Source organism: Desmodus rotundus, chromosome 3 (genome assembly GCF_022682495.2).
Source record: "Desmodus rotundus isolate HL8 chromosome 3, HLdesRot8A.1, whole genome shotgun sequence".
In the NCBI taxonomy this organism is placed as follows: Eukaryota; Metazoa; Chordata; class Mammalia; order Chiroptera; family Phyllostomidae; genus Desmodus; species Desmodus rotundus.
Window position 1 is genome coordinate 143,017,857 of NC_071389.1, and position 13,692 is coordinate 143,031,548.

The 13,692-nt window shown below is 37.3% G+C and overlaps 1 protein-coding gene across 3 annotated transcripts in view; it reads right to left on the bottom strand.

The window, feature by feature from the left end:
* RXYLT1 (ribitol xylosyltransferase 1) overlaps positions 1-13,692 on the bottom strand; it is a 33,503-nt gene that overhangs the window by 18,713 nt on the left and 1,098 nt on the right. For all 3 annotated transcript variants that reach the window (XM_053921215.1, XM_053921216.2, XM_053921217.1), the window contains exons 2-3: positions 13,417-13,572; positions 9,435-9,537 (exon numbers count right to left, since the gene is read on the bottom strand). In XM_053921215.1, the coding sequence (XP_053777190.1) occupies positions 9,435-9,537; positions 13,417-13,572 (259 nt within the window). The remainder of the gene's footprint in view (positions 1-9,434; positions 9,538-13,416; positions 13,573-13,692) is intronic.

The window sequence follows — 13,692 nt, forward strand, 5'->3', positions numbered from 1 at the left end:
CTGGAAAGGTGTTAAGCCAGAAGCTCCCACCCCCTTTATGGTGTGAGCTGCTATTATACTGCCCATCTGAATGAATGTCTGAATCAATGGATGGGCAAGTGTTCATAAATTAAGAAATGGAAGGTGGCATTATAAACATTCCATGAAGGGTAAGTCTCCAAAAGATAGTATTAAAAAAAAGCAAGTAGCAGAACACTCATACAATATGATAATTGTGTAAATTTTTAAGTAAATTCAGAAAAACTTATGCTTATATATCTAACATAGGCACAAACACAGCAACTTGAGTGGGCAGATACACACCAAATTCAGGACAGTGGCTGCCTCTGAGGAGGAAGGAAGGGAAAAGGGCCTGGGGCAACAGCACAAAAAGAGCTTCACTTTTACTGGAAGTATTTCATTCTTTTAAGAGGAAAATTAAGTATCTGAAGTAAATGTGACAGCTGGAATGTGTTAGTTCCGTGTGGTTGGTAAATGAGAATCTGTTGTATTTCTCTCTGTTCTTTAAGGTATTAAAAAACTGTCAAGAAATAGACATGTTTCATAACTAATATTTTCTTTCATCTTATGTGCTATGGAGAACAACCAACACCATTGAAATATTTTTAACTAATATGCATTAAACATAAAAAAATACCACTTACTCTACCTTAAAATTAGCCATAATATGTTGGGAACTGCCCCGTCTGGTTTCAGAAGCTGTAACCCACCACGGCTAAGGCTGAATGACAGACCTTGGGACCCTAAGCCACTAAGGAGACAAAGCTTATCCCCCTGGTAGGGGTGCTGCCTCTGCCCCCTTTACTTCACCCTGCTTGGCCCCGAGCAAATGAGTGCTTGCCCAATGACAGGTGAGATTCCTCAAGGGAGGGATGACCTAAGACACCCATGGTCATGAGGGGGCCCTCAGGGAAGGGCTTGGGGGGCTATAGAAAAAGGGGGTAATGGATCCTCGCCCCTCACCTTTGACATAGCCTGAGTCCTCATTCTGTCTGCAAGAAGTCTCCTAATCTCTTGGCTGCCTTACTTCCCCTGCTCAACCTAAGCCTGAAACAATGCTGGAGTTGGTGCCACCCTGTGCTGGAAAGCACAGGTTCCCTGGGGGCATCAGGCCTAAGAAAGAATGCATAATATCCTGTGAAACCTGCTTTGCTAATACCCTCAATTTAAATGATAAGGGTCCAAGTGTGAAATGAGCTTGTTCCCCCAAAGTTTTAAGGCTCTTTAGCTATCTGACCCTGACTCTAAATGAGCCCTCATAGTTCTTTGAATGTTACCTATTATTTGATCATTACTGCCTGACAATGACTGATGAGCTTTACCCATATGCCCTGTATTCCTATGCAAATAAACCCAATAAAAGTCCATTGAGGAGCAGGCTCCTGGCCCTTCTCCTTTGAGAGTTCAGCCACCTTTCCTCCCTAAGCAGATCATGTCTTGGCAGACTTATTCTCAGCCATAATGCCGTGGACACTGCAGGCCGGCACCTGCGTCAACAATGGTCCTGGATTCTTTACAATCTGCTCACACATTTCTTTATAACCTCCTAGAATCTTTTAATCTTTAGTATAAATATCCTGAAATCCTATTTTTATTGCTTGTAACTTGAGAATATAAAGACTAACTTTTATTAAATGCCTTTTATACATGCGATACACAGGCACTTTGCACAGGTTATCACTTAACACCCACAACAACTCCAGACTACATTGGTTCCTTGTTTGGCATTTGGGAAATCAGGCTGAAGTTGCTAAATCCGTGATGGCAACACTGAGTTTAAAAAAAAATTTTTTTTTAAAGATTTTATTTATTTTGAGAGGGGAAAGGAAGGAGAAAGAGAGGGAGAAAAACATCAATGTGTGGTTGCCTCTTGAGCGACCCCCACTGGGACCTGGCCCACAACCCAGCCATGTGCTCTGACTGGGAATCGAACCAGCAAACCTTTGGTTTGCAGGCCCACATTCAATCCACTGAGCTACACCAGCCAGGGCTAAATTAAAAAAAAAAAATTCAATTACCATTGACATATGATGTCTGTCTGGAAAAAGTCCAACCATTGTTAATATAAAGAGAATGGTTTGCACGACATCACTGTAATCTGGCAGTCAGGGAGAGTGGACTGGAGTGCACATGCGTGAACAGTGACGACTTCGCTGTACTAGTCAGTGGGGGCGGCAGATGCTGTTGAGTCAGCATGAGTACTGTGTGGCTGTTGCATTCAAAATGACTGAGCAAGTAGAGCAACAAATCTGCATCAAATTTTGCGTTAAGCTTAACATTCCTCTGCAGAAACTATTCAGATGATTCAGGAGGCTGTAACTATGGGTAGCTGGTGACTGGCGGCTTCATCACAATGTGCCTGCTCATGCATCATGTCTTGTGCTGTGTTTCTTGGCGAAACTTCAAATCACCCAAGTGACTCAGCTCCACTACGGCCCAGATTTGGTGCCCTGTGACTTCTGGCTTTTCCCCAAACTAAAATCACCTTTGAAAGGGAAGAGATTTCAGACCATTGTTTAGATTCAGGAAAATATGATGGGACAGCTGATGGTAACTGGGAGAACTATGTGAGGTCCCAAGGTGCCCACTTTGAAGGGGACTGAGGTGTCATTGTCCTATGTACAATGTTTCTTCAATAAATGTCTCTATTTTTCATACTGCATGGCTGGATACTTTCTGGACAGACCTCGTCTATTTCTAATTTCAGGTGTACAATATAGTGATCGTACATTTATATAACACGAAGTGATCACCCCAGTAAGTCTAGTACCCATCTGAAACCACAGTTATCACAATGTTATTGACTCTATTCCCTGTGCTGTACTTTTCATCCCTGTGACTGTTTTCATAACTGACAATTTGTGCATCTTAATCCCTTCCCCTTTTTCAAACTTCCCCCCAACCTCCCACCGACCTGGCTATCATCAATCTGTTCTCCCTATAAGTTTTTGATTCCACATATAAGGGAAATTATATGGTATTTGTCTTTTTCTGTCTGACTTATTTCACTTAGCATAATGCCCTCTAGTCCACCCATGTTGTTGCAAATGGCAAAATGTCATTTTTATGGTCGAGTAATATTCCATTTTACATGTGTACTACTTCTTTATCCAGCTGTCTATTGATGGACATTTAGGATGCTTCCTTTATCTTAGCTATTGTAAATAATGCTGCAATGAACATAGGGATGGGTATATCTTTTGAATTAGTGTATTGGATTTCTTTGGAAGAATACCCAGAAGCATACTGTTCTTCATAATGGCTGCACCAATCAGCAATCCCACAGTGCACGACGGTTCCCTTTTCCCCACATCTGGACCTACACCTGTTGTTTGTTGACTTACTGATGATGGCCATTTTGGCAGGTGCGAGGTGATATCTCATTGTGGTTTGAGTTTGCATTTCTCTGATGATTAGTGACATTGAGCATCATTTCATATGTCTACTGGCAATCTGTACGTCCTCTTTGGAGAAATGTCTATTCAGGTCCTCTGCCCATATTTAATCAAAGTGGGGTTTGAGGTTTTTTCCTGGTATTAAGTTGAATGAGTTCTTTATAAATTTTGGATGTCAAACCCTTATCAGATGTATCATTGGCAAATATCTTTTCCCTTGTTAGGCTGCCTTTTTGTTTCGTTAATGGTTTCCTCTGCTGTGCAAAACCTCTTCAGTTTGATGTAGTGCCATTTGTTTATTTTTTTTGTTTTCCTTGTCTGAGGAGACACATCCAAAAAAATATTACTAAGAGTGATGTCAAAGAGTTTACTGCCTATGTTTTCTCCTAGGAGTTTTATGGTTTTCGGTCTTGTATTTAAGTCTTTTTTGAGTTTATTCTTGCCTATGATGTAAGAAAGTGATCCAGTTTCATTCTTTTGCATGTATATCTCCAGTTTCCCCAATACCGTTTATTAAAGGGACTATATCCCATTGTATATTCTTGTCTCCTTTGTCACTGACCATATAGGCGTGGGTTTATTTCTGGGTTCTCTGTTAACACTGAGTTTTGAATCAAAATCAGTCTCACTTCAGAGCTTAAGGTGTTCCCCCAACATTAGGCTTAACAAATACTAGAGTTAGTAGGTATTAGTTTAAACAGAAAACCTAAATATCTACTTTGCTTGTGTGTAAATGTACTATATAAATTCTATGACATTATTCTACAATGATAATGAACTACAGGGATCAGAAGCACGTGTTGAGTTTGCCTTGGAGAGAACCTAGCGTTGCAGGTGGCCAATGATCCAGGGGTCATTTAGTAATTTAAGAGAATCTGCAGAATCAAAGGAGCTAGAACATGCTTTAGAAATGATGATGATAATTGTGATAGATTTAAAATATTTATTATGGGTAGTATATAAATACTCTCATTTAGAATTATAGGCAAGTATAATCCCTACAGCGCGAGAACTCTTCCAGCCGTCCTTCCCCACCCGAGGTCAATTTTATGAAGGAAAAATGTAACCTCAAGAGAGGTTACGTGACTTGTATAAAGGTAGCAGTCACTAGAGAGGCAATGGCGTGGATGGGACATGAACTTAGTTATCTGCCACTAAGCCCATATGCCCAAACTATTTTAAAGAGTACCATATACATACTTATGTTATTTTTAAAAAGACATGAAACAACATTTTGCTAAGGATAACACTGACAATTACCTAATAATATTTCATTTTGATTTCTAACTACCTAAGACATGAATGTACCTAAAAATATTTTTATCAGAGTAGTTCATAAGGGCATCTAGTAATACCATGAGTCTTTATGCCCTAAAAGATGTATCTTTATCTGTTAATGCTTGTCTTTGATGTAATTGTTTTATTTTTTTATTATTATTTTATTTTTAGAGAGAGGGGAAGGGTGTGCGTAAGGCAGGAAGAGAAGCATCAATTGGTTCTCCCTCGCACACCCCCAACTGGGAAGCTGGCCTGCAACACACGCATGTGTCCTGACCAGGAATCGAATCCGCAACTTTTCAGTTTGCAGGCCGGCACTCAATCCATTGAGCCACAGCAGATATAATTGTTCTAACGTATTATTTATAGGGTATGACTTTGAGGCATAAACCATTTTTCAAATAATATATATATTTATTGTTTTATATAAGCATGTAATAGATTATAAACACCTGTTCAGTGTTTTACAGTTCAATAAACACTATCATAAGAGTACATGTTAAATGCTATATTAAGTGATATAGAATAAAATTGCTAAGGTAGTTCAAGTGAAAGGGGAATCAGGGGAGCAAGGTAAAGGTTGAAATGTATTCCAGGAAATATAGTATGAACAAAGGCAGAGAAGCAGGAAAGCTTGTGATCCAAGGGTGTATAAGGAGAATGAGATTACGCATGGGCAGTAGAACTTATTTAGATGGAGGTTAGCAACGGGTTCTAAGGATAAAAGGAGGTAATGGTTGTAGAGTGCTTAACACAATCAGTATTGTGTTTCTGCTCAATAAATGTTAGCCACTCCTCTGTGAAGAAGCAGGAAACAGTATAGTATCTGCACAATGATCTTAACTATATAACAATGTACACAGAAAAAATGAAGCAGACATACAGACATATGCCTGCGTATGGAAATTACAGGGTTCTAAAGGCAGTCTTCAAGCGGTGAGCAAAGGCCATGATGAGCAGGAGTAAGATTCCTCTTAAGAAATTAAAAGTAAGGTTGCCTAATAAAATCAAACTGTAGGTCAACATAAGATGGATCTAAATAGAGATGGGCAAAGTTCCTTTAAGAGACGGAAGGGATCCCAGGGTAGTTTGTAACCTACTTGAACATATTAACACAAAGAATATATCAATTTCAATAGCACAGCTAACTGAATGTTTCCTCATTGCAGGGACCAAAAGGGAGAGACCTGGGCTCTGCAGCAGAAAACACTTAATAAAATGTTTGAATAATGACAAATTAAGACATGATTGGTCCAGTAAATTTTTTGGTTAATGTTTTTCCAAGATCTGGTTTGAATGTTTCTTATTAAAGTTATCCTATGTAGGTATTTTACTTTGAAAGGTATAATAGTTTTCACAGTAAGGGGGAAAATGAACTAAAATTAGTATTGTTTCTCTATACTTACTGGTACTTGAAGATTCCTTTCGACCACCCTCCCCCCTCAGCTTTTTCCTAATTACAATACTTAATTCCTCATTTTAATTTAAGTGATCTCTCTAATTCAGAAGCTGTGTCTTTTTGAATACCTACCATACATGGAAGTTAACCTGATATTAAAACAGTTTGCAATACAAAATCAGCTTAAGTCATTTAATCATTTCAAGTGCATGCTGCATCCTGTAAAAGTAAGTTTGAGAAACTGATCTCATTGAGTTTTGCACCTTTTGTTATGCCATGTGGATTCCCTTCTGTTTCAAATGGTTACTGAAAGGTTGTGAGTGAATGATTAGTTCGTTTACATTCATTTGCAGCAATTACACAAGAATTTGAATTTTGTCACATTTGTGTTTGTTCATTCCTGTAGATGATGGTACAGTTACATGAGACTTTCTGTCATGGTACCCAAAGTCACCATTTAGTCCTCTTTAATCTTTGAGGGTTTCAATAAAAATTGTTCACTCAAAATAAAAAAAAAGAATGTATCAGTAGGCATTGGTGAGGAGGTATGTGATGGATACTAGACAATAACGGAAACATAGAAAAAGGAGAACTGAAAGGGAGGGAGATGTTGTAGTACCAATTTAATAACAGTAAAAATAATAAAACTAATATAAGCACAAGACTTCTGTAGTGATTACTATGTGCTAGAGACTGTTCTAAGCAATATACAACTTTTAATTCATTTAAGCTTCAGAACAAGCCTGTGATGTAGAATCTACTATTTGCCTTATTTTAAACTTAAGGACATTCAAGTGCAGAGAGGGTAAGAAACTTGACCAGGGTCAGACAGCTAATAAGAGGTAAAGCTAGAATTTGAATTGAGATACTCGGCTGTAAAGGCCGTGCTCTTCCAACTCAGCCACACTGACACTGCCCAGAGGAGACAGCTTCATGAGGCTCACGCAGAAGCTCACTGCGCCCCACTTGTACATGTAGTCACATGCTGAGGTCAGACTGTATATTACTGATCCACTGTGAACAATGAGTCATTTAGTCCCTTCTGAAACACTCAGAGTTTGGAAGTACTTCATATTCTTAAATGACGTATTTTGATTCCATATTTAATCCTACAAGCCTCAAATGACTGGGTATCAACTGCAGCCTGCCTATAAGGAAAGCATGTGCTGGTCAAGTCAATGTGAGCATGTGGGCTGATAGTTCTATTCCATTCTAGTTATTGACTTGGTATTCTGGTTACGTTCTTTGGGCCTACGAGGCGGTAAGAATTAGCACTCATAAACCTGATCAACCCTGGAACACTAATGATATCATTTTTATTTCTGCCTCAGAATTGTTGTGAGGCTGAAAGTAAATGATATAAGCTCCTTATAAACTAAAACATGTATTTAAACAAAATATATTACTTATTTACAAGTACCCTGATAGTACTTAGAAATTCTTTCCATTTATTTCTTCAAGATGACCCATTACTTCTGATTCACTTTTGGTCAAATAAGGATCAATGTGTTGAAACATTTAAGTTTGTTCTCATGTAGTTCAAGTCTACTCAGAACTTGCAATTTTATATTGATTTAGAGAAAATAAGTCAGACAGAAAAACTTATCCATATGATTTCACTCACATGTGGGATAGAACACTGAAAACAAATGAGCAAACAAGAAAACAAGCGAAAACTCACAGACACAGGCAACATGCGGTGGTCACCAGAGGAAAGGTAGTAGGGGGTAAAGGGCACCCCATTTCCGGTGACGGAAGATGATGTGACTTCGGCGGTGGGCACACAATGCAGTACACAGATCATGTGTCACAGAAATGTGCACCTGAAACCTTTATGATCTTACTACCCAAAGTCACCCCAACAAATTTAATTTGAAAAGAAAAATGTTTATTAATTTTGGATAAATAATTTAGGAATACTACTTTTCATGAGCCTAAAATTTTAATAAGTTGTTTAAGAAAATCTGCCATAATAGTTAACTTCTTTGAATACACAGTTCTCTTAAATCCTATGAGAAAATAGCATTGCTATTTGATCATTAACATAAAATATCAGGTAAAAATTTCAGAAGGGAAGATTTTCTTTTGGGAATTAATGCTGTTTGTTCAAATCCTTTAGTATCATTATAGTAACAGTATATACTAACTTTTCTATAAATTTTTAAGAATTTTCTGAAAATTCTATATATTGTGGGTAGAATTATTACACTAATACTCATAACACATTTACTTTTAAAATATCAAAATATTATATATACACGAATACACATTTACTTTCAAATACAGAAATCCAACTATTGTCAGTTAAGGACTATGTATAAACTCTTGGATGGAATTATCATTAGAAGCCTGGAGATGAAAGGAAAAATAATCATTACCAATGATGATATGAAAAACCTGTCTACTTTTCAAGAATTATTACTTTGAAAAGATTCGTGCAATAAAATTGCTTTCTAAGTGTGTATAAAGTAAGTAAAAAATTAAAAATGCAGCAAAAATTCAAATAAAATTGAGATTAACTACAATATAACTTTTCCTCTTGATTTCTCTCAGAAGTGGAATCCTAACACAATACAGAGCCTTTGGTTCACTTTTTTTCCCCCTAATAATATAATTTTACATGAAATAAACAATTTAAAATAATTATTTTTATTTTTTATTTCAACAAAAAAGTGAAATCTAATAGAAACAGCATTCTTTCATATAATAAAACTGTAAGTTTTCTAAATAAAATCTTAATTCTACCTATTAAAAATATTTAGAAAATATGCCATCATAATGAAAAGTTTTATAAAAGTAAACACTCAATAAAGTCTTAACAATGCCTTGGTTTTATTGAGTGTAAAACAGAGATTTCTTATATTGCAGTAAAATGGTAACTTATACCATTAAATCATTATAGAACCCATATATGAAATGTTTTAATAAATAAAACTTTTAAAACTCATACCAAGAGCTTTTATACCACATATTATTATAAAAATATGTGAACAAAACTATTACATGAAAGAGGAAAACTGAAAAATAAGTTTATATATTATTCATCCAAGATATGAAATGTTAAATGCCTATCAACAAATAAATGTTACAAAATTTGGAACATGAATTTTTTCATGTAATCAGAAATGTTTAGATAAAAATGAAACAGACACGATTCAAAAAAGAGGAGTACTACATTACATAAGAAAATGTTCAAGATAAGCTTTAACCATGAATATGTATTCATGAGACTTATTTCTGTATTCTTTACAAGTTGAAGTGGAAATATTTTCTACAAATATAGATTCTTCTTATTTTTCTTCTAGTACTGGCATAAAACACTGTATGGCAACACAGCAAAGGTTAACATCGTACAATAGTACCTGTAGTGTGTTCTTCCTGTAACTGCATTTCCTTCTCTCCACTGAGCGGTCACATCAGTGGGATCAAGTGAGCCTTCAAAAATATGCTCCCAGAAATACAAACCTGGGGATTAAAAAAAACAAAAACACTTGTTGTCTAGTCTACTCTGGCATGTAGGATGAGCTTATGTTCTGCTCTTTTACATCATTTGATTAGGAAACCAAAATTTTTTCATCTTGGTCCCTTGGCAGGCAGTGCTACCAAGCGATAGCTCAGAATCATTGGCATGGCAGCTAGAGCAGGACAGACAGAACTCACAGGCTGTCAGAGTGAAGTGGGGCAAAATGTGGGTGACAGACAATAACCTCTCTTACCCTGAATTTGAGAAACGCCTATTCATCATTGGACCTTTACTACCTATTTTATCCCGAAATGTGCTGTAGTACTATGTAAATTACTACAGTAAGTCCTCACTTAACGTCCTTGATATGTTCTTAAGTGGATGGGTGTAAAACAAAACCAATTTTACTGTAGACTAATTGATATAGAGAGGAATTAAGTTCCTGTGGAAGCTCATCAACATTACCATAAAACAACTTGAATTAAAGGATGTTAGGAGGACCTGCTGCATGTGATTAGAACTATTTCTATTTTATAACAAACTGGGAGGATTCACTATTTTGTGCCAAACATAATCAGACAAGCCCAGTATGTACGTATCCATTCAATATGTCATGGAGATATCACCTCCTTCTCTGAACACACACCTCTCACTGCTGGAAGCCTTTTGCAGACAAGTGCCATTGCACCTTCTCCCCTAAGGGCAGCCTCTGCTGTTTTACATGGTTTCACTTGAATGGAAGCTCCGGGTAGAGGAACGCAATGTCACACATGCAGAAATCTGGGAACCCTATTTTAGTTACACTGAAAGATGAGTTTTGTTTCATTCTCATGACATCCCAGAACTAAAGGACACATACACACACAAACATGTTTAAAGACTTGCCCAATGAGGTAAAGCCTTCTATCTGCAATTGGCTGAACAGTGGCCCCCGACTCTGAAAGGTCCAAGGATGTAGTATCAGGAACCTGTGAATGTGTTATGTTACATGGCAAAAGAGACTTTCTCAATGTGCTTAAATTAAGGATGCTCAGGTGGGGCGATTATCCTGGATCATCTGAGTGGAATCTTCGTAACCACAAGGGTCCTCACAAGAGGGAGGCAGAAGGGCCAGAGTGAGGGAAGGAGATGCGAAGATGGGAGCAGAGCTCAGAGTGACTCAGGACAGTGAGTCAAGGAATGTGGGTCGCCTGGAGAAGCGGTAAGAGATTCTGATTCTCCTCTAGAGCCTCCAAAAGGAATATAACCTTGTGGACACATTTTAGTCTTCTGCCTTCAGAAATGTAAGATAATAAATTTGTGTTGTTTTAAGCCATTAAATTTTTGGTAATAGGGTATAGCAGCTATAGGAAACTACAGATTATGTAGTTATAGATCATGGGTACCTAGAAATGGGGTACCAATGTAACAAATATTTAAAATTTGGAAGCGGCTTTGGAATTAGGTATGGAAAGAGGCTGAAAGAATTTTAAGGAGTATGAGGAAAGAAAAGCCTAGATTAGATTGCCTTGAACAAATTACAGGTAGATATATGGATGTTAATGACTCAGCTAGTGAGGATGGAGAAGAAAATTCAGAGCACAGTAGGAAAAAACCTGTATCATCCTGAGGAATACCTCCATCATAAGCTGGTAGAAATATGTATGTTAAAAGCACTGCTGGTGAGGGTTCAGGAAATGAGTAACATGTTATTAGAAAACGGAGAAAAGGGGATCCTTGTTATATGATCATGTACCACATAATGGTATTGCAGTCAATGATGGACTGCAGTATATGGTACGATTACAATGGGGCAGAAAAATTCCTATGCCTAGCGATGTTGTAAAGTCATAGGACAATACGTTACTCATGTACTTGTCGTGACGCTGATGTAAACAAAGCTTCTGTTCTACTAGTCACAGAAAAGTACAGGATATACTTTACACTAGCAGGATATACCATTTAGGACTGTGGTGTTTGCACAAGGACAAAATTGCTCAATGACACATTTCTCAGAATGCATCCCTTTGTTAAGTGGCACATTCCTGTATAACAGCAGAAAGCTTAGCTGAATTGTGTCCAGAAGTGATGAGGAAAGCAGAATTTGTAAACAATATACTTGGATATTTAGCTGAAGAGATTTCTAAGAAAAGTGTCAAAGCTGTGGCCTGGTTTCTTCTTGCTGATTACAGTAACACATAAAAAGAAAGCGAGATTGAGGGAAGAACTGTTAAGTAAAAAAGAAATAGTATTTGATGATTTGGTAAATTCTCAGCCTATTCAAATTGCAAAAGATGTGAAAATTTAGGAGATTCATTGTCAGGAAAGCATGCTCTTGAAAGAAGGCCAAGGATGTGACTTGATATCCTTTTGGCCAGTGCCCCAGAAGATTAAAAAGATCATATTTAGTCATAGAGAGGGCTCTTTGAAGATACTAGATGTGTAATCAATAGATCTTGTTCAGGAATGTTAGCAGAAGCCTGCAGTAGAGATGGGACTGTCCAGGAAAGAGCTGTGGAGGAGCTCTTTTCTAACGCAGCAACCCCCAGACACACACAGGAGACGCACAAGGTTCTTGAGAATGTTGTCAGCAGAAACACTGGCGGCTTGGACCACCAGGGACGGAGAGCGGTCGAAGTGAAGAAGGCTACCTTCAGGAAACACTATAAAACTACTGACCTGAAAACACATCCCACCCTTCGTGAAAAAGGAAGGATGACTCCAAAAGGCAGAGCTGAAAGGCCAGAAGCAAAGCTCTGAGCCACAGATGATCCCCAGGCCTGGAAACCTAATCGAGTTTGCCTGGTTGGATTTCAAAATTGCTTGAACCAGTGACTCAATTTTACTTCCATTTTCTCCCTTTTAACGGGAATGTCTATAACTGGTACATGATTACTGTGCCTGGGGAACAGGTTGATGAAAGTAGAGTTTGACTAAACTCATCCGGTCACTTTGTGCTTACTGGATTAAAAAGAGAAACGTCTAGAAATATTACAACTTGTTAAGATGTAGATTTAATTAAAAACTAGAATGGGAAATATTTAAAAGCAGAAATTAATATTCAAGATTTTACAAAGAAAAAATTGTTAGAAATTGATGATTGGAGGCCTGCTTCTGGGTTCCTAAAATTTAGAGGTCAGTAGTAATCTCCAAGGATGTATGTTTGCATGCAGGTGTGAACGAATTTATGAAACTCATGGGCCAGGCTTTGCCCTCTGTTTCCTTTCCTCTCCTCTGGTACTTTCTATCCATATCCCTTACTGTCCATATAAATCCAACTCATATGTAAAAGCCAAATAAAGCCCCTTCTAATTCAATTCTTTCTGACTCTTCTAAGAATTGAAGGCTCCATTCTCTAATTGAGCATAATACATAACTTGGAATGGTTGGCTACTCAGAGGAAAATGCTTTTGTGGGCAATCAAGTTTAATCAGCTACATACTATATCCCCTTCTTGGACACTGACAACAAATATCGGCCTACAAAAGGCTCTGAGAAATCAATAAAGAACTTGGTTTCACTTTGCATAGTTCAATGTTCCCCAAACTTGTCTGGCCATCAAGGGCAGTGGCCACAACTTATACTTGTGTATCAATTATGAATAAACATAGATTCATAACAATTTAGTTGACATATGCATTTAACGAAAATAATGCTTACACAATTCATTCTTTGTATCAACAAATCAACTTGTGCTTGGCTAAAGACCAAAAATAGAATGTGTGTGCAGGTATTTACACAGCTATTGCCTAACAAAAAGGAGAAATAAAATACTGAAAAAATGTATTATTTTAACAAGTGATAAAATAAGCTGTAAGTGTATTAAAATAAATTGAATCTACTATTAATAAAGTACATTTTGTGATGCTTTTCACATGTCTTAGCTCCACATATTAACTCACCAATGGCAGCTTTGCCCCAGATTTGCACTTGGAAGTCTGTTTTCCCTTTCGTGGATTTATTTAATATTTGAAGGCTAGTTTTAAATCTGTGTTGTTGCTCCTGTTTTTCATCTTCTTCCCAAGGATTCCATTCTTCACTTCCCAAAGTAGCTGGTTCTGTGTTTTAAAAAAAGTAACAGTATTTATTAGCAAGGTAGAGCTGGAGTTGTAGATAAATTCAAGCCATTTAAAGTAGTTATTAGAGAGTTCTAATTTAATCCTAACTTTAATTTTTCG